We start from the raw sequence: 21,196 nt of genomic DNA, 5'->3' as shown, positions 1-21,196 counted from the left end.
ACTGTGTCATGGGTTCACCTCCCCCATAACTTCCTACACTCTGATCTTTGTCTGGTGGTCTGCTTCTGAGGAAACCCAAATAATGACATGCCACTTTTTAAAATACTGTACTAGCTAATACATAGAGGCTTGGCTCTATGTGGGTACAGGAAATGCAATTTATTTATTTATTTTCAAGCATATGAAATGCAATTTAGAAAACATACACACACAGGAACAACTCAATGAGCTTCCACACTAATTTTATGTGGCCTCTATTTTAGGCAGCTTCTACTCAGACTTAAAACCAAGAGTAAAGCTAAGATTCTCTCCCTCTATATCAGATAAACTTAGATGACTTTCCCCGGCTTGTACCTTTAAATATCTTTTAAATAAATATATAAATATTGGCTTTTTCTATCTTAAGTTTCAGGTCTCCTGACTTAAACTGGCTTTTTTAGGCTCTACTGGAGGACCCTAAAAGTGGATTCACCTGGGCATATATTTCTGCAGGATTTATAAAAATCAGGACAGGTTTGGTAGGTCATGTCTGTAATCACAGGACTTGGGAACCTGAGGCAGGAGGAGTGCTGTGAGTTAGAGGTCAGACACAGAGGAAGACACTGTCTTAAAAACAAACAAGCAAAACCCAAACAAACAAACTAACAACAAGCAAAAAACCAAAAACAAAAACCCAAAAGCTAGGTATGGTTGTTATGTACCTTTAATCCCAGCACCCAGGAGGCAGAGACAGGAGGATCTCTGTGAGTTTGAGGCCATTCACCCTGGTCTGTATACAGAGTATCAGACTAGCCAAGTGACATAGTGAGATCCTGCCTAAAAAGAAAAACAAAATAAACAAACAAACAAAAAGAAACGCAATCAGTTATTGAGCGCTAACTAAAGGAAGATGAGTTAAGGAAACTTTCAGCTCACCTTTAGTGACTACGGTAAGTGGATTTCAGTGATCCCCTGCTTTTGCTAGTCATGTGTTTATATAAAAGGTATTGCCTTTTGAATACGCACTTAGTGATTGAAGTGTATGTGCATGTGCCTGTGTGTGTGAGACACAAGCAGCCTGGCTGACCTCAAACTTTCTGTAAAGTCAGCCTTGAATTCTGGATCTTCTTGCCTCCACCTCGCCATTGCTGGGGTTCAGATGGGCACCACCACGCTACACTTAGTGATTAGGTTCTAATGAACAGCCAAAGTGATCTGCAGCATGGCCATTACTCAGTTAGTGGGGGAACTAAATGCCGCCAACAAGTCAGTGGGTTTGAAAGCATATTCTTCACATGAGAACTCAGATCCTAGGTTATCTGCTCGACCCTGCTCTGCTTGGCTATGGCTATTTTGAGCTGTATTCTGGTTCAGATCTTATTTGTTTAGTTTATTTGAATCTTGCTGGGAGCTCAGGATGACATTGAGCCAAAACTACCCTGCTTTAGCCCTTCTAAATGCAGGGAGTCCATACCTGTGCCACCATCTCCCACCGGTTTGCATGTTAAATGTCCCCTGAAGGGCATATATTGAAGGCGTAGTTGAGGTAGGTGGTGGGAGGAACTTTAGCATGTGGGGTCTAATAGGGCTTAGGGCATGAGAACATGCCTTTGAAGGGATATTGGAACCTCAATAAAGGATAAAGGAACCTGCTTTGGTTCCTGTCCCCCATGATGAGCAGGTTCCCTCTGCTCTGCCACAGCCCTGGAGCAGAAGAGCTAGTGAGCGTAGCTAGGAAACTCTGAAACCCTGAGTTAAAATAAAGCTTCCCTTACAAGTTGTGTTTGTCTGGGTGCTTTGGTCACACCATGCAAAGCCCCAAGTGAGGCCAGTCACAACAACAGAACTGCTCTGGATTACCCTGTCTGTTTTCCTGGTAAGCTACAAGCAGGTAAGAACAGCTAAGGTGGTCTGTGGAGTTTATGACCGGACTCGAACCAGGAGGTGGTCAATAAGCAGGCGCAGACCGGAATCAAACACAGAGACACATGGCTAGTCGGTGAAAGGTCCTTGTTGGTGACACTCTGCCCTGATCTCTTACTGTACCCTATACACAGCTCCAGCCGTGCTGAGCCTGCCCTGCCTTCTTTTCCAGCCTGCGGCAGCCCCAGCTGCAGCAGCTCTAGTCCACCACAGGCACAGATCTCTTAGGAAGCTGTGCAGAGGCCGACACACTCCGGGCAGGCCTTGCTCCGGGTCTCTAACCCCAGTTCCAGTGGAACCGACACACCTGTTCTTGGCACCGCTGCATCCAACACTATCTCCATATAAAGCCATTGTTTGTAGACCATTGCCTGCTCAAGCCTTGAAGAGCCCCAGGGTAATGCCACCAACGTTTATTGAGGGTTTCCCATGTGGTTGGCACTTTTCTGGGTGAAAGCTGTGGACATACCAGTGCCCTTCTGTCTTCAAGTCCCCAGAGCCATTCCACCTCCCACAGTCACCGTGGCAGTTTCTGTCTGGGCAGGTTGTCATACATGGAGGAAGAGCATTGCACAGTCGTGAACAGAGAGCCTTTGCCCAGGCTTGAGCTCCAACCCTAGCAATTGTTCGTCCTGCTGTGGTAGCCCTCACCTCTCCAGCACGAGGACAGGTTCTCAGCAGCCGGAACTGGTTGAGGTTAGGAAATGCCACCAGCTCTCTACTCCCTCCACCGAGCTGGCTCGCCCTCTGTCTCTGAGAGGATCAGGTTAGACGAAGATTCCCCAGGACAGACACTGGCTGGCCTGGGACTCATTCTGCAGCCTGCTGCTGAGGCTGGCTGACGTGATGACAATTCAAGTTGGGAGATATGCAGAGAGGCACGGAATATGGAGGTCAGTGTTTGGGATAGGAAAATACCCAGACTGCAGAGGCTCTTTCATCCCAGCTACTTAGTTCCTCAGTCATGTGCCAGACCATTGACTGCTTCAACTGTCATGGAACCCAGAGGGACCCAAGAGACCCAAAATCCATGACTCTCATCCACGGTTCTAGCCTCTGGCCAAGCTATACTCAGCACTCTCTTTAGAACTCAGGCCAAATGTCTTCTTGGGAGAAAAATAACAAGAAAAAAAAAAAGAAGAAGAAGAAAAGCAATGAAGCTTCCAGTCACTGACATGAGTGGTTTCTCTCTCTCTCTCTCTCTCTCTCTCTCTCTCTCTCTCTCTCTTTCTCCTCTCTCCCTTTCTCTTTCACACACACAAACACCACATTCAGTAGAACTGCCTTCCTAGATACATATACACATGTGTACACATGTCCTCTGAGACACACTATGGATTCTTCTGGAACAAAGGAAGTGGTTTGAAAGAGCATAGGAAGTAGTCCAGAAATAGAAGGATTAGATTAATTTAATACTTTCTATACTCAAAGGATAGGATCAGTGGCTTCTGTAGAGCCAAGCAGAATGACTACTGGTCTCTTGGGTCCAAACCACCATCTTCTTTGGCTGAATGGGTTCCTACCCATCCCTGTTGTCTTCAGGACTACTCCAGTAAAGCCATCTCTCAATGCCTTGCCCGGCTTCTTCCTTGGTGATACTCGATAGCCAGGGTCTCAACCTTGGACACTCTGTGCTGTCTCCATCCTCTTCTTTCCTGCTGTAGGCTCAGATGGCCTGCTTCATTAGCTGCTCGGTCCTGAAGCTCTCTCTAGCTCTGCTGGTTGCCACTAGAGGTAGTGTTTCCACTGACAGCAAGCAGACGGTAGAGGGATACGGATAGATGGGCAGACTTCGTCTTCTCCATGCTGCTGCCAGTGTCCCAGTCTGTGCCCTCTTCCTAGCCTGTGTTAGGGCTGAGGGGTGTCAGAAGTGCCTGGAGAGGGTCCCACAGCCTCAAGAAGCTTCTGATGCTGGCGAAGATGCTTCCTCCTTTCGTGTTCTCCAGTGACTTCACACACCAACTGGGCAGGGAAGGCTCCAGGAAGCCCCTTAAGCCAACCTGGGGAAAGAAAAATAGGCTTGTGGGGAGCAGGGGCCGAGATCCGGTGGCTGGGGAAGCAGGCCCTCTGGGTCCTCAGGTCATGGTGGGTTGGGAAGTAGTGGAGAAGCAGAGTCCAGCATTCAAATTCAGTTACCACCTCTCCCGGAAGTGACATCAGCATCTGGGAGGGGCTGTGGCAGTTCTAGGTCAGGTCCTGCCATGACTGCTCCTGTTACTCAATCAGAAGAACTTCTGGGCTTGAGAACTGGCTCAGAAGTTAAGAGAAATTGGTGTTCTTCCAGAGGACCCAGGTTCGAGTCCCAGCACCCACATGGTAACCCACAACCATCTTTAACTCCAGTCTCCAGGGACTCTTCTGACCTCAGCAGGCACCAGCCATACACATGTGCACAGACATGCACGCAGGCAAAACACTCATACACATAAAATAATAAAAAAGATAAATCTAAAAAATAATATAAATAAATCTAAAAAAAGAATTCTTGCAAGGGACTGCAGGATCTTATCTGTTATTCCCTGTGACCTCATTTGTTCCCAGTTCCTCTTCTGGATCAGTGTAGGCACACTGGCCTCCCTGCAGCTCCTCTTCTGGATCAGTCTAGGCACACTGCCTCCCCTCCCCGCAGCTCCTTTACTGCACACCAGGCCCTAGGCCTTGCTCAGCTCGTGCCCTCCAGCTGGTCTACTCCTCCTGTGCCCTCCAGCTGGTCTACTCCTCCTCCAGGCACTGAATACCTAGATTGAGCACCCCATCAGGCTCACACATTGCCTCCTAGTAAGGTCTGTCTCACTGGACTATTTGAGATCCTACCAAACCCCAGAACTCCCTCCTGCCTTACTCCATTCTTTTTCCAGGGCACTCATCCCCTTCTAACATACTACATATTATTTATATTTACTTATCCCATTTAGACTTGTTTTGTTTGAGACAGTATCTTGGTATCTAGTTGTAGCTGGTTCAGAATTCACGATAAAACTCAATCAAACAGAAATCCTCCTGTCTCAACCTCTCCAGTACTGGAACTACACATATGGGCTGTAAAAAATGAGTTCCTAGTACTGGAACTCTATTTTTTTTTAAGGAAGAGTCTCATCCAGGCAGTGGTAGCACATGCCTTTAATCCTACCACTTGGGAGGCAGAGGCAGGCAGATCTCTGTGAGTTCGAGGCCAGCCTGATCTACAGAGAGTTCCAGGACATCCAAAGCTACACAAAGAAATCTACCTTGAGGGGAAAAAAGAGAGCAAAAGAGTCTCACTATGTGGCCCTGGCTGTCCTGAAACTCGCTGTGTAGAACAGACTGGCCTTGAACTCACAGAGCTTAATAGCCTGTGCCTCTCAAGAGACAGAATCAGAGACCAACATCAGTGACACCATGCTTATTGTCTGCTTCCTCAGTTAGAAAGTATACTCCAGCCGGGCGGCGGTGGCACGGGCCTTTAATCCCAGCATTTGGGAGGCAGAGGCAGGCAGACCTCTGTGAGTTCAAGGTTAGCTTGGTCTACAGAGTTAATTCCAGAACAACAGAACAGGTTCCAAAGCTACAGAGAAACTCTGTCTTAAAATCACCATCCCCTCAAAAGAGTATACTCTAGGGCTGCAGGGTGTAGCTCATTGGTACAGCATTCGCCTATCATGTGTTAGGCCCTGGACTCGATCCCAGCACTGCCAGGGGGAAGAAATGCTTATATCAGCAGAGCTTAAAACACTGTTTGGCTCATGGTGTTCAATGAATAATTTGCTGAGTGAGTACATGCAAGGCTCTCTCACCTTCAGGATTCTTGTGGGGATGCTTGCGGTGAGCCTTGGAATCCAGGCTTTGCCCCTCTGTCTTGGAAGGTGTGGATGACTCTGAACTCAGCTCCTGGGAACACTCTGGTGGAGGATGGGTAACACTATAGTGGGATCCCCTTTCTTTTTAGTTCTTATCCCGTATCCCCCTTAGGACTCACATTTTCCCTCCTCCTCCTGGGAGATACTTACCACAGTCTTCATAGATGGTGTCTGGGGAACAGGGAAGGGGACCTGGGGTGGGAAAGGCCCCCAGCCAGCGCTGCATGTCTGACCTAGTGGTGAACATAGGAGATTCACAGGTGACCCAAGAACATAAAATAGAGGCCATGGAGGACAGAGACGAGCAATAGAATATAAAGACGTCAGGTGACCATTCTAGGGTGGCTTGCTTGTTTGCGGGTTTGACAAGGCTGCTCAGGCAGGCCTCAAACTTTTGGTCCTCCTACCAACTCCAGTCTTCCCGGTGTTCAGATTATAAAGGTATGCCACCATGTTGGTTTGTTCTCTCCTGCAGTGCCAGGGCTGAATCCAGGGTCTCATGCGTACTGGGCAAGCTCTCTACCACTGAGCCACATCCCCAACCCCCAAGAGTGTTTTCTAGCGTCATGACTCACAGTGAGGCCGCTTGGAGTAGCCTGTGGGTGGGGCGACCCTGGTGGTTGCTTAGAAGGGAGAGGCGAAATGTAGGGGGTCCAGATGGGTCAGGAACCTGCTGGGCCTGCACCAGGGAGCGATGGGCATAGTCCAGAACCTGCAATCGCTGCCCACTACCCAGGGAAGAGGGCGTTCAGAGGAGAGCAGGTGCGTTCCGCTAGATGCCTCTTCTTCACTCTAGCTTGGGCTTGCTCCCCTCCCACGCAGGACCCACCTCTTGGGCTGAGTGATAAGCAGCAGATCGCTGAAGAGCAGCAGGCAGAGGGGAGTGAAGCGGGGGCGGGAGGTGAAGAGCACACCCCCCCTCCGACATCCCAACTCTGTCAGCTCCCCCTGTAATTCCAGGCGCCGTGACCAGGAGACCAGGGGTAGAGCCTGAGAGGAGAAAAAGAAGGGTTTAGCCTCGCAACCTGGTGAGGAAAGGCAAGGCGGAGAGTCTGGGCAGGACTAACCTTGACCTTGTGGAAACGCAACCTTTGCGTGAGGCGGATCAATTCTTCTGTCTGCTTCATGCGCCCCACCTCAGCGCTGCAGCGCTCAATGATCTGGTGAGGGGAACTGAGTCACCCATCCCAGCCAGCAGCCACCTGCTCCCTTCCACTTCCCCTCTACCACTTGGCACCTTCCCTCCTCAGCTTCCATCCTGCCCACCTTGCTCACAGCACCCAGGGCCTTCTGGGCGTTCTCCTGGCGACTGGACCCCTCCTCTGTCTGGCCCAGGATGTTCTGGAAAGAAAGAGGGAAGGGTGACTGAGACCCTCTATTGCCCTGAAATTCTGAGTCGCTGTGGACTCGGCCCAGCTTTGCCAAATGTTCCGTTCAGGATTCACAGGGCTCCCAAGATACCCCTCAGCAATGCCATGAGACCTACCATTTACCAGCTGCCAGAGCCTGAGCAAGTCATATTACTTACTGCTCACAGCCTCAGTTTCCCCACTTTTAAGATGCAGCTGATATCTATTTAAATTTAGTACATTAATAATATTGTGAGGATTCAAGGTGATATTTAAAGAGGACTTAGCACAGTCCTTGGCACACCATAAATGCTTGGGGGGGGGTTCTTTTTTTTTTTAATAATTACTAGTCTAACAATATAGCAGGGCAGTTAGAAATGCCTGGATTTCTATGTCTTTATTTTTAGCGCGTATATTTTTCTGAGGCAGCATTTTTCCTAAGCAGCCCTGGCTGCCTTGAACTCTAAATCCTTCTGTCAACCCTCTGTAATGCGGGGATTACAGGCATGCACCACCACTTCTGGCTCCATCTATTATTTTTTGCATGGCCTAGGCCAAGTTATTGAAACTGCACCGTTTCCTCCTTTATAAAGTCATGTAAATAGTGGTTCCTGGGCCAGGCAGTAGTGGCTCACACCTTTAGTTCCAACCCTCAGGAAGCAGAGGCAGGCAGATCTCTGTGAGTTCGAGGCCACCCTGGTCTACAGAGTGAGTTCCAGGACAGTGCCCAAAGCTACAGAGAAACCCTGTCTCAAAAAACCAAAATAAATAAATAAGTAAACAATGGCTCCTGCCCTCTCTCACACTGCGCACCTGTTATCCCAACACTCTAGAGGCTGAGACAGAAGACTACACGTTTGAGGCTGGCCTGGGCTGCATAGTGAGTTTTAAAAAAAAATAACAAAAACAAACAAACAACAAAAACAACAACAACAACAACAAAAAGCAAAGCCAACTGTCTCATAACAAAGAAAGAGAAAAAGAAGACAATAGCAGCAGCATTTAGTTGGACATTCTTTGTATTTTCATACTGGGGCTGGAGAGATAGCTCAGTAGTTAAGAGCATTGATGCTCTTCCAGAGGTCCTGAGTTCAATTCCCAGCAACCACATGGTGGCTCACAACCAACTATAATGGGATCTGATTGATGTGAGAGATGCCCCTCTGCAAGCTGTGAATGTTTTATGACTATTATTAATAAAGAAGCTGCTTTGGCTTATGGCAGAACAGAATTAGGTAGGAAATCAAAGCAGGGAGGGAGGGAAAAAGAAGGCGGAGTCCGGGAGAGGCCAGCTGCTGTGGAAAAGCAAGATGTGAGGTACAAACCACGAGCTTTGTGGTAAAACATAGAATAATGCAAATGGATTAATTTAAGTTGTAAGGACTAGTTGATAATAAGCCTGAGCTAATAAGCCAAAATTTTTAATTAATATTAGGCGTCAGAGTGGTTATTTGGGAACTGGTGGGCAGGAAAGAAACCTCCAGTTACATCTGATGCCCTCTTCTGCCTATCTTCATGCAGATAGAGCACTCAGACATAAAATAAATAAGTAAATCTAAGAAAAAAAGATTCCAATACTGCCAGGCATGGGGTGCACACTTTTAATACCAGCACTCTAGAGCTGCTAGTGAGTAGATCTCTTGGAGTCAGGTCAGCCTGAATACATAGCCACACAGCAAGCCAGCCATAACTACATAGCGAGATTTTTGTCTCAAAAAGAAAAAGAAAGAAAATTTCAAAACTGGAGGGGGGAGCTAAAGAGATGGTTCAACAGTTAAGAGCACTCAATACTCTTTCAGAGGACCCCAGTTTAGTTCCCAGGATCCACAGGGTAGCTCACAACTGTAACTCCATCTCCAGAGGATCCAACTCACTTTTCTGACCTCCACTGGCACTAGACACACATACACATATGCAGCAAAACACACACATAAAATCAAAACATATAAATCTTTTTTTTTCCCAAGGCAGGGTTTCTCTGTAGCTTTGGAGCCTGTCCTGGAACTAGCTCTTGTAGACCAGGATGGCCTCGAACTCAGAGAGGTCCGCCTGCCTCTGCCTCCCGAGTGCTGGGATTAAAGGTGTTCGCCGCCACCTCCCGGCTCATATAAATCTTTTTCAAAATTCTCATACTAGGTGAATTGTCAAAGGAAAATCTATACTTTGGGTTGAAAGGTGCTTCTCTGGCTCAGAGGATAACAGCTTTTGTGGGACCTACAAAGAGAAATTCAGAACTGGCTCCTGCAAGGTGTCCTGCAATGGCTCAGCGGGGAAAGGCATTTTGCGGTCAAGCCTAAAGACCTGAATTTGATCCCCGGATCCAGGTGATGAAAAAAGCAAACTGACTTCTGCACGTTGTCCTCTGACTTCCATGTACAAACCAACCAACACACACACAAATAGATATAAAAAAGTGTTTCGTAAAAGCCCCATTTTTTTCCTCAGGAACTTTTTTATCCCACTAAGGAACTTTTTCATTTATTTAAATTTTATTTAGTTAGTTGCACTGGAGATTATATCCAAGGCCTAGTCTAGTATACTCTAGGTAAGCTGTCTACCACTAAGTTACAGTTTTCAACCCCGGCGTACAGCCACCATAAAAACTGAATTTTATAGACACACTATAAATCTACGTATTTACCATGGCCCTTTGAAGCCCACAGTCACTGGGATATTTAAGGTTTATTTTTTCATTTCTCCCAAAACTTACTGCTTGTCCCTTTGGAGATCTCAATTAGTTAGAGACTGAGCCAAAGAAAGTCTAAAAGGTTCTTTCTGCTCCCCAGAGGCGTTTAGGGAGCTGAGGTTGGAAGATGTCTCCCTGAGAGAACGTCTGTGGTCATGGTGGGACAGGAAGTGATGGTAACTAGACCAGAGGCCTTGGAGAGAGTTTCCATTGCAGAGCTGGTAGCACGGAACAGGCACCAAGCCAGAACAGTACCTGCAGCAGCATTCGGAGCCGGGTGATTCGCTGGAAGGGCAGCAGCAGGAAAGATGGCAGTGGGAGCCGCTCACATTTGGGGAGGCTCTGCAGCCTTCGCAGCTCCGCAGAGAAGCGCACGTTAGTGTCCCTGTCAAGAAAGCCCAGATGCCTAGGAGTTCCCTGAAGCAGGGGCCTCAATCCTCCAGCCAGCTCTGGTCTCAGCCTTAACGACTTCATAGGTTCCTCCAACTCTGACATGCAGAAGTCCCCTGTCTCTGTAGTTTTGTTTTCATAATTTCAATTACCCAATGCCATTAAATGGAACATTCCAGAAACAACAATTCGTACATTTTGAAATGATATCTTTCTGACTAGCAACGGTGCCCCACCCTATCTCATCTGGAACACTAATAATTCCTTTATCCAGGGTATTCATGCCCATATACTACCCACTTGTCAATCACTTAGTAGCTCTCCTACCTGTCAAACTGTGGTGTATCGTGGACCTGTGTTCTCATAATCTTTAATTTACTTACTAATGTCCATCAAGTGCAAGAGTAGTGATGCTGACAATTTTATTACATTATATTGCTCTAGGTTTTCTATTTTGTGATTAGCCATTGTTGATCTCATACTGGGCCTAATTTATAAATCATTTTCTTAGAGATGGATGTATAAGGTCAGTACTAGCCACCAGTGGTCTTGGAACACATTCCGGGGTGGGGGAGGGTAAACCAGTGTACTCACATAAGGCGGCTATAGGTCTCCTCCTGATACTGTTGGTTCCGTACATAATCCACATACACTGAGAAAGGACCAACTGCGTGGGCATGCACCACATCACACAGGTCACTGATGTGTGGGGAAGAGCGAACACGGGATAGTAATGTTCCTAGAAACCTGAAAGCACAGAGGAGGCAATGAATGGAGGGACAGAAAGTCTGGGAGGAAAGATCTGGAAGAGGGAGGAAGCTAAGGAGGCCCCATTCAGCAGCCCAAGGCCCACTGACCGCTCACTGACACCCTGGACTCGCTGCACGTTGGAGAAAAGTGTGTGGTGATCCCGAGGAGTGAGTGTGTCCCGGAGAGCCCGGCTCAGGACGAAGGTGTCGGTCAGTAGCCTCAGAGAGCGTAGGTAGGAGGCCTCTGAGGTCACCACCTCAAACAGGCTCTAGACAGGAGAGCAGGACCACAGTAGAGAGCCGGCCACCTCAGCCAGCCCTGACTCAGGTCAGTCCCGCTCTGAGGTACCCACCTCCTGCATGCGCCTTTCCTGGGGGCTTAAGCTCTCTAAGAGGCCACTGGCTCGCACAGCTGGGAGCTCCTGCCATAGAGTGTTTCGAGGTCCGGGGAGCCTGGAGAAGGTGGGAGCTTCTCCGGGATTAGCCGGAGAGGGGCTCCCATCCTCACTCACACCCCACAGCTCCTCTGAGAGCACAGCTGCTCTGTAGGTCTGGTATAATGGTTCTGGAAGGTAGACAGGGACCATCAGGGAGGGCCAGGGCTCAGGACCCTTCCCTCCTGCCTGGCACAGGAGAGACCTACCGTCCTGCAGGGGCAGCTCCCACTGCTGCTCCTTCAACCCCTCCAGCCCTTCCTCATCCCTGTGGAGGAAGAAAAGAAGACATGTGAGATCCATTCTGAGGGTGTGATTCACAGGGTAGCAGAGGAGAGAGATACAGAACTCATGTGCACACTGAGAGGAGGGGGTCCTGAGAGCTCCCAGACCAAACTCCAGATGTTCCTATGTGCCTGTCGGAGGGAAGACCCTTGGCAAAGCAGGCCCCAAACATTTCTGCTCCCTCAGCTACTGTGCAGTCGATACTTCAAGCTCTCTCACACAGAAGCACTGTCCAGAAAGTCTTCTTTGTGGCTTAGTCAAACTCACCATGGTCAAACACTCACTCCTGCGGCTCACTGGCTCCCGTCTCCTAGTTATCTGCCATGCAGCCACTCTCTCAAGCTAAAAGTTGCTGAAGGAAATATTCTCTCTCTCTCTCTCTCTCTCTCTTTTTCAATACACAGTTTCTCTGTGGCTTTGGAGCCTATCCTGGAACTAGCTCTTGTAGGCCAGGCTGGCCTCAAACTCACAGCGATCTGCCTGCCTCTGCCTCCCAAGTGTTAGGTAGAATTAAAGGCATGCGCCGCCACCGCCCGGCGGTAGTAAGTACTTTATAAACAAATCGGCATAGCTGGATTATTACTTCTAATACAAAAACAATCAATCTAAGACAATCAGCAAGACTGGAAAGCATAAGAGATGGCCATGTTTGCCTAATGGTTTTGCCAACAATCATTTTAATTGAGGGTTTGAGAAATGGCTCAGTGGTTAAGAGCATGTACTACCCATACAGAGGACCTGAGTTTGATTCCCAGCATTTATATCAGGTGGCTCACAACTATCGGTAACTCAACCTACAAGGGGAGATCCCACTGTTTTGGCCTCCATAAGTACCTGCAGACATACATAGGCTCACACTCACAATTAAAAATAAATCTTAAACCAGGCAGTGGTGGCACATGCCTTTAATCCCAGCACTTGGGAGGCAGAGGCAGGCAGATCTGTGTGAGTTCTGGGTCAGCCTGGTCTACAAGAGCTGGTTCCAGGGTGGCTAAGACTTTTACATAGAGAAACCCTGTCTTAAAAAAACAAAACAAAACAAACAAACAAAAAACTTAAAAAAATTTTTAATACAGACTCACAAAAAGATAAGAAAATTAAAGTAGTGCTTGACTCTGCCTTTGGTTTGTTTGTTGTTTTGTTTTTTGTTTTATTTTTGGTTTGTTGTTGTTTTGAAAATGAACTGTGATATATATCCAGGCTGGCCTCAACTCCTGATTTTCGTGTCTGCTGAGTGCTGGGATTATAGCTTGTGCCACTAAACCTAGTTTGAGCCCAGATTTTTTTTTGCAATATTATTCCTCAATAACCTCATGGAACAGAACCAAGCTTATTCCTGCTTCTTAGAGAAAAACTCTGAGACCCAGAAAAAGAGAATTTATTTAAGGCTGCATAATTAGTGAGGAACAGAGATCAGGTTAGAAACCTGGGCTCCTCTGGATCCCTGTCCCACCATAAGATAGTATTCATCTGGACTTGAAGTTAGTCTGCCCTTGCAGGAGAGACAGTTTGAGGTGAAGAGAGGAGAAGGAACATGGTTGGGGGGAGTTGAGTACCTTCCCTCCAAGGCCGCAGGAGGAACATTCTGAGGCGCTTCTTCAGGCCTGTCCCCTGGAGAGAGAACTCAGAATGACCAGGGCTAACCTTCAGTACCCCAGCCAAGACTGACCCCCCCCCCCCCACTCCTGAGCAGCAGTTGGGAGAAAAGGGAAAAGTCGCGGGCTTGGTAGGGTTGTAGCGGGCCTCTCATCCTCCACACTGTGCCCTCAAAGCCCAGAGCTTCTACCACTCCAGGCCCTGTCTTCTCTCCCTACCTTCCATGTTCTAACCCTTCCATGTCCTTGTACCTGTTTGGATCCCATCTTCCGAAGGCAGTTCCAGGTCCGGCTGTGGAAGCTCCCCGGAGGTGTTGGTATCCTGTCTGACTCGAGTCGGCTTGGGGGGCTTGAGGGGAGGTAGGAGTTTGCGCTCGGCAGTGGAGCGGTAAGATGTAAGGACGACTGGAGGGTGGCTGATGACTGGTGGGTTGATGCGGGAGCGGGAGGCTCGCAGTGGGGATGCCCGGCAGGGGGCCCTGAGGATGTCATCAGAACTCCCCACAGGCACCCATCGGAGCTCCAGGCCAGGTTTTGCTACATGGCAGACACAGGGGCAGCATGGAGGGCAAGCCAGGGCAGCATCTGTAGCAGAAGGGATTGTCTAAGGAGAAAGTCCTTGGGACCTGATTCATCCCATCACAGACTCTTCCCCCACATAAAGGACTAACCCTAACCCCAGGTATCTGTAGATCTCATCCACCCTGTCTAATGCAACATTTCTACATTAGAAATGTTAGCCCTTTAAAGTCTCGGTTTTTGAGAACTGAAAACAAAGATGATCTAGCTGTGTTGAGGCTCCTCAACATATGCTTACCTGGAGTGCCATTCTCCTGGGACCCATTCCCGGAAGGGATGGCTTGGGGAGTCTCTCTCTCCCCATTCACATCCGTGCCCCCTTGGGAGCATCGCTCCAGGGAGTCTGAGGACTGGGCTTTGCCTTCAGCCCCCCATTCAAACTTGCCAGCCAGTCTGCGAACCGTGCCAGGGGCCGAGGCAGAGCCATCCTGGAGGGGCATAGGGAACGAGGGCAAAGGTGTTTGGGGCGATCCAGAGGGCTTGGGTGGGGGCACTGGCGAGCAGGAAGGAGCTGGTTCTGGGGAGACGGAGCGCCGGGACACTGGGCTGGGACTGGGCGTGCTGGAAGGCGAGTCAGGGGAAGTCTGAGAGTCCAGACTGGCTCTGGAAACTGAAGGGGGCAGGAGGGCAGGGGGCTTCAGGGAAGATGTTGGGGGCTCCCAGAAGATGGAGGTGCACACTGAGGCTGATGCATCATTGGGAATTTGAGGAAGTGCTTTCGAAGGGGAGCCGTTTTGGGGAGGCCCCGGGGAGTGTGGAGCTCGATGGCGAGAAGGGGGGCGGGGGCGGATGATCCGAGGGGGCTTCAAGGTAGGGGGCGTTGCTGCAGGAAGGGACTCGGCTGACATTGTCTTCTGAGTGTTTCCAAGGAGGGAGGTGTCCTGTGGAAGTCATCCCCTGAGGAGAGTGGAGGGAGAAAGTGCTCCTCAGTGTCCCCCGTACCCCATGGGTAGACTGAGGCTGCCTGAAATTATGTTTTTGAGTCAAGAGAGAGAAGACTGATGGTACACTTCCCTCCCTTCCTCCTTATTACACCGTCTTCACCTCTCACCCCTCATCCTGCCCCCTTCCGGGCCCTCCTGGGCAGCTTTTCTTTTTTGAGATCAAACTTCTGATCCTCCTATCTCAGTCTGGGGGTGCTGCCTTGGCCAGTTTCTCTATCCTTTGACTTTTGCTGCCACAGTCAGGCTAGGGGACACAGTGGGGCTAAGAACAAGCTGTTGGGAGGACAGGAAGGCAGGAGTAACTGAGGTCAGTAAGATGCAGTGCTGGGAACTCAGCTTGCTGGTCCAGTCACCATATGTAGGAGTTTATGGGAGTTACTGTGAGCTGTTTACCTAGTGCTGGATGAGAGAGAGAGAGTTGGGTGTGCCCTGGGGGGTATGCTGGGGAACAGTGGGATCAGCGGTGGCTCTTGATGTGTCGTGTGTGTGTGTGTGTGTGTGTGTGTGTGTGTGTGTGTGTGTGTGTATAGTGTGCATGTTCTATGCTATCTGAGTAAAGCATGTATGTACGAGAGTGTGTGTGAACACACACGCATACACACACGCACGCACACACACGTGCAAGCCAGTGCCTGAGCTGAGGGATGTATCACTGTTTCCCTGCTGTAGCTCCCCCTCCCCCCTCCCATTTCCCAGTTCCCCTCTCCGGACTCTCCCTTTCCGGATTATTTTTAGTCTCCTTTTCCTGCCATGAAGATTCCTGGAGCCTCTGACCCCAGGAGACCGGAGGCCCCAGCCTGGTCCCTTCTGCTCACCATCCTCTTATCCCTGCCACACCTGGGTCTGGTCACAGAGAGAAGCTCCAATGGGAGGCTGGGTCCTGCTCGGATGCCTGGGAGGCCACTGCCAGGCCAAAGCATCAAACCCACAGCACTGGGACTGAGACTGAGACCTGGGCTTCTCTTCCTCTTGACAAGGAGGATGGAGACCAGAGCTGGGACACAAGAGAGACCCTAAATTCCCTGCATGATCAAAAGTCATAGCCTTGCAGGTCCCGGCCGAGGTTCTTGAGAAACGATAGACATCAGGGACCCCTTAGGTTGCAGCTCACTCGGTGGCCCCTACATGCTGCCATGAAGCCCCTCATTAGGCAGTGGTCTCCTGCTCCACAGCCTCTGCCCCTTCAGGGAACTCACTCTCCCCCATCCCAGGTACCTGTGTCTACTTCCTTCCCTACTCCCAACTCAGGCCTTTTACAGGGCCCAGAGAGACCGGAGCCCCAAGCACTTACCCTCCAGTTCCCTCCACTCTCCGTCACCTCCTAGGGCAGAGTGAGTAGGGGCAGGAAACAGGAATCCGATCCTCCTCCCAACCGGACACCACCACCCCCAACCACACCAGGCTCCACATGCGCACACTGGGCCTAGAGGATGTGAAGAATCCGGCATCCAAGGTGTTGGAGGTTAGAAAAGGCTGGAACCCAGGTATGGAGAGAGAGTTGCTTTGCGTGCACACCCTCACCTGCCCTGCTAAGTGGCGGCGTTCAGGTGAGAATGGGGTGGTCCTGGCAGGCTGGGCTGACCCTGCACATGCCTATCCCACTCAGCGAAGGGCTGTCTGGCCATCGTTCCTACCACTTGCACAGAGGTTGGAGTCTGTCTCCCCAAACTCCAACCTCTTGCCTTGGTGTGAGCCATCCACACTTGGCACAAAGGGAACCTCTCTTCTCCTCCCTCCCACCTGCAGAGCCCTCCCACCCCCATCCAGGAATTTACCTTTATGATTTGGGGTAGTTTCTGTTTTCAGCCTATCTTCCTGCCCCCTTGGAGCACCAAATGCTGCCCAGTGTCTCCAAATAAATATCCCTGGGTCTTTGGGACGGGAACTGAAGGCCCAGATTTCCATCTCCACAGAGGAAGCCAGTTCCTCAGCCCCACCCAGCCATTGTGTCAGGCCAGGGGTGGGAGTGTGGAGGGAGGTGGGGAAGGGGATCTTCAGATTAGCAGGGTGATTTGTTGCTCACTATTCTGCATTCCCAGTGTCTCCTCTGTGTCCCGGCTCTGACTCCTTGTCCCACCGGGAGGTTCCCACAGTGATTAGCCCAGAATCAATGTCTGGAGAGAAGGTTGTGGAATGGCCCCTACCGCATACCTTTAGTTTACTCTCCGACTGGGAAACTGAGTTCCCAGGGCTGGGAGAGTGTGATAAAAACAGCTGAAGCGGGTGGAGTGAACCACACCCCAGCCTAGGAAGGAGGCGGGGGGGGGGGGGGGGGGGAGGGGGGTGAAGCTGCATGGTCTTGTCAAGAGAGGTCCTCATCTGATGTCACTGGCATGGGCACACATCCACACACGCCAAGCCAGACACAGGGAAGAAGAGCCAGCAAGCTAGTACTGAAAGATGTTTTAAATACCTTTTTGCTCAATGTCTAAAACCTAATGTCTTTCTAAGGGACTTCAATCTGCCCTGTTCCCCAACCTTTCCCCTCAGGCCTGCTTCTAACTAAGGATCTTCTGAACTGATGCCTGGAAATCTTCCAAGAAATCTCCCTGAAGCATTCCTTCCCCACATTCTGGCAGCTGGAAGAAACCCTCTCAAAGAGGGCTGTCTTGACCATTCTAAAATTTCAATCCGCTGGGCTACCTGCTGAGGCCTTGTCTCAAAAAAGGGGGGGAAAAGGAAAAGGGAACCCAGGTTGAAGGTGTGAATTAGCAGCAGAGCACCTCTCAAGCATTATGCCAGGCTCTGAGTCCCAACGAGTGCTCCAAAGGGAAAGAAACTGACCAGGGGGCTAGAGATGGCTTGGTGCTTAAGCGCTCTTCCTAAGGACCTGCTTTCAGTTTCCAGCAATGCATGGCTCACCTATAACTCCGGCCACAAGGCACCCTTGCCTAGCCTCGAAGGGCACCCACACACAGCATACATACACACAGACACACACGCATGCACATAAATAAAGATATCATTAAAAAAAGAAGAAAGTAAGGACTGAGATGTAGTGGCATTTCATTTGTATTTTAATAAATAAAACTTGCCTGAAGATCAGAGAGTAAAACAGTAAAACATTGGTCAGCCTTACAGACCAGGCAGTAGTAACACACACCTTTAATCCCAGTAGCCACACTAGTTTGCCATAGAAACCGGGTGGTGCACACCTTTAATCTCAGCTCTAAAGAGGGTTATAAAACGGAAGAAAACAGCTCTCAGACACAGTCTCATTCTGAGATTCCTGGAAGCAGGATCGCCATTTCGGTCTGAAGTCGAGGTCAGAGCCAAGAGCTGATGGCTTCGCTTTCCGGATCTTCAGGTTGAACCCCAGTTTCTCTCTCTGCGCTTCACTGAGAGATGGCTCAGCATTTAAAGCACCAGCTTCAGTTCTCAGCACCCACACCAAGCAGTTTACAACCGCCTGCAACTTCAGCTGCTGGGGGATCGAACACCTCTGGCCTCCACAGGCACCAGTACTCATACACATATACCCATATAAAAGCACACACACAATTAAAAATAAAATAAATATTTTTCAAAAAGAAAGTAATAAGGAGCCAGGCATAGTGGTGTTTGCCTTTAATCCCAGAGCTCAGGAGGCAGAGGCAGGCAGATCTCTGTGAGTTCAAGGTCAGCCTGGTCTACAGAGTGAGTTCCTGGAGAGCCAGAGACTCTGTCTTAAAAAAATAAAAATAAAGTAGTAAGGAAATAAATAAAAGAGGAAAAGGAAAGATGACTGGGGGTGATGAGGCACCCAGCACTTGAGAAGTATAGCTGGGAGGCCTCCTTCCTGAGCTACAGGACAGGACCCTTGCCTTAAACAAACAAACAAACAAAAAGCATTGTCCTCTGACCTCGACATTTGCACGCTGTGGCTCGGGCCCCACTATTACACAACGATAACAAATAAAAATAAACATTTAAATGGAAAAGAAGAAAAATAAATTGCAATCCACTCTCCCATACCATATTCTCAAACTTTCTGTGTGTGTGTGTGTGTGTGTGTGTGTAGACATGTGTATTTTGTGTGTTTGCACATGTATGAGTTAACATGGGTTCCTATGCATGTGGGTGCACACTTGATTAGAAGCCAGAGGTTAACATGGGGTGTCTTCCTTGATGGCTCTCCACCTCATATATATCGAGACAAGGACTCTCACTTAAACCCAGAGCGTGCCCGTTCATCTACTCATGCTAGCCAGTTATCTGAGGGCTCTCTGGGATGGCCTGGCACTCATGCTGATCTGAGCCCAGGTCCTCACATTTGTGCAGCAAGCACTCCACCCTCGGGTCATCTCTCAGCTCCAACATTCCTTCCCCCCCATGGCGGTCAGACCTGTACCGTCCCATACACTGTATTTACATATTGTGCTGTACTTACAGTGAGTTCTCTCTATATTAGAAAGTAACCCCACATATAGACTCTTTATTTGTTTTATTTAATAATGTAACATCTCCCAAAATTTCTGAAACGGGGTCAGGTACACAAAAGGTCCTCAACAGAAGCTTAGTTCTTGCTTTGTTTGATTTTTTTTTGAGAGAAGCCTCTCTCGAAGGTTGCCCAGTCTGGTCCTGAACTCCTGGGCTCAGGCAATCTTCCTATCTCAGTTTCCTCAATGTTTGGCTGTAATTACTACAGACACTCACCACTGTGCCAAGCGGCTGCTTACCACTTGATGATCTAAGCCAAAGGAACGGAATTTTCACCCCAGTGTTCTCTTTCTCTCAGCCTTGTTCTTCACAGAGTACCTATAATGTGTGTTGAGTACGATAGTCTCCCATTACACAGCACCCTAAGCCAAGCACCCACCCGGCCCCCATCTATTGGTGCTTTAGGTATTTCAGGAGAGGAAATACTTTCTCCTAAGAGTCTTGGAGACCCCAGCAAGAAAACTAGACACTTATGTAGCAAAATAAGTCAGGTAAATATTTTGACTGAAATGTTAGGGGGCTTTTTGTTGTTTATTTGGGGATGGGTTTTTTGTTTTCCTTTGTTTTGTTTTTTAGTTTTGCTGCTTATAAAAGTGACGTTATAAAAAGTATATACTATAAAAGGTATATACACACACATATAAATATAAAAATATATATTATATATAAATTATATATGATATATTTATATAGAATAATATATATAAATATACGTGTGTGCATGTGTATATATATAAAAGGTTTATATATATATAAACTGTCCTAGCACTAGGGAGCTGAGGCAGGAAGATGAAATTGAACTGCCACCAGGTGGAGTCTGAGCAAGCATTTCAGGTGTCGCTCTGGCAGCCAAATTGTACTCATCCAAGCAGAACTGTAGAAAGCAGCTGTTGGTACCCGGGCTTTTTTCCCTTTCTTCGAGGCTCTATGCAGGGCTGTTTTTCTCCTAGCTTCCTGCCTTCTCTGCTCACCGCCTTGGGGGATTAGTTTAGAGAGAGCTTTGTCCTCTTTTGATATGGTAATTCCACCTGCAAGCAAAGGTTCCCACCGTGTCTGACACCGCAGCTACTGACACCCCCTCCCCTCAGTTCTCAAGCCAAGCCGGTGGCGCCTGGCACCCTCATTCCCTGTCCCAGATGGGAGGAGGCTCTCGTCATTTTGCCCCAAGTATATAAACCCGACATGTGCTGAATAAAGATTGACATTTACCCTTTGGGCAAATGATCCTGGTCTCTCTGTGTGTGTCTGTTTAATTCCTAGGATATTGATCCAGGCTCGCTGTTCGGTAAGGGAAGCCCGCCCCATATCGGAGAGTAGGGCTCCGCAGATTGGGCGGGACAAGCAGCCCTATACCTTCCAAGATGTGGCACGGCCCTCTCTGGTTCCATGGCTTTCTCACTGGCATCTGGGACTTCTGTGCTCTTTCTCCAGCTTCTCTCAAATCTGTCGAGGGACTTCAGTAGGAGATGTAACCCTTTTACAATAATTCAGATAGCATAATCGGACTGGAGAGATGGCTCAGAGGTCAAGAGCACTTGCTGTTCTTGCAGAGGACCCAGGTTTGGTTCATGCGCATGGTGGCTCACAAACTCCCTGGAACTCCAGTTCCAAGAAATCCACTGCCTCTTTGAACCCTCAGGGCCACTAGCCATGCTTGTGGTGCAAATACATAAGAGAAGGAGAAACAGTCATATGCATAAAATATAAAAATAACAACAACAACAAATTAATCTGGGCATGGTAGTGCATGCTTTTAATTAAAGCACGTAGGAGGCAGTTTAATCTCTGTGAGTTTGAAACCAGTCTGATCTGCATAGCAAGTACCAGGCCAACCCAGTCTACACAGTGAGACCCTTTCTTAAAAAGAACAAAGCAAATTGACCTGAAAAATTGTGAGTAGATTTTTTTTTTGTCTGCAGAATAAGCATATGTAATGACATATATGTGAGGGAATGAAATGTACGTATGTCAGGTTGGGTGAATTCAGGAGCCATGTACCTGTGATCATATCTTCTCTAACATGATGGA

At 48.8% G+C, this 21,196-nt stretch overlaps 1 protein-coding gene across 5 annotated transcripts; it reads right to left on the bottom strand.

The window, feature by feature from the left end:
* Positions 1 to 1,972: 1,972 nt before the first annotated feature.
* Arhgef15 (Rho guanine nucleotide exchange factor 15) lies at positions 1,973 to 16,671 on the bottom strand. Of its 5 annotated transcripts, none has more exons than XM_087910483.1 (18): positions 16,525 to 16,671; positions 16,041 to 16,172; positions 15,565 to 15,743; positions 14,044 to 14,702; positions 13,479 to 13,811; positions 13,188 to 13,254; positions 11,556 to 11,614; positions 11,266 to 11,477; positions 11,021 to 11,181; positions 10,758 to 10,910; positions 10,029 to 10,158; positions 7,005 to 7,079; positions 6,806 to 6,898; positions 6,568 to 6,728; positions 6,314 to 6,466; positions 5,889 to 5,971; positions 5,676 to 5,780; positions 1,973 to 3,902 (listed from the first exon to the last, which is right to left on the bottom strand). In XM_087910483.1, exons 4-18 carry the CDS (start codon positions 14,651 to 14,653, stop codon positions 3,751 to 3,753), a joined length of 2,547 nt encoding a protein of 848 aa, XP_087766609.1. In that variant the 5' UTR covers positions 14,654 to 14,702; positions 15,565 to 15,743; positions 16,041 to 16,172; positions 16,525 to 16,671; the 3' UTR covers positions 1,973 to 3,750. The 5 variants fall into 5 exon arrangements, with proteins under 5 accessions (XP_087766609.1, XP_087766610.1, XP_087766608.1 ...); XM_087910484.1 differs by having other exon boundaries at positions 15,587 to 15,743; XM_087910482.1 differs by lacking the exon at positions 15,565 to 15,743.
* Positions 16,672 to 21,196: the final 4,525 nt, after the last annotated feature.

The sequence above is a fragment of the Myodes glareolus genome, chromosome 9, assembly GCF_982192425.1.
Source record: "Myodes glareolus chromosome 9, mMyoGla1.1, whole genome shotgun sequence".
Taxonomy (NCBI): domain Eukaryota; kingdom Metazoa; phylum Chordata; class Mammalia; order Rodentia; family Cricetidae; genus Myodes; species Myodes glareolus.
Note: the sequence above shows the minus strand (reverse complement) of the source record. Positions and strands in the feature narration are given on the sequence as shown.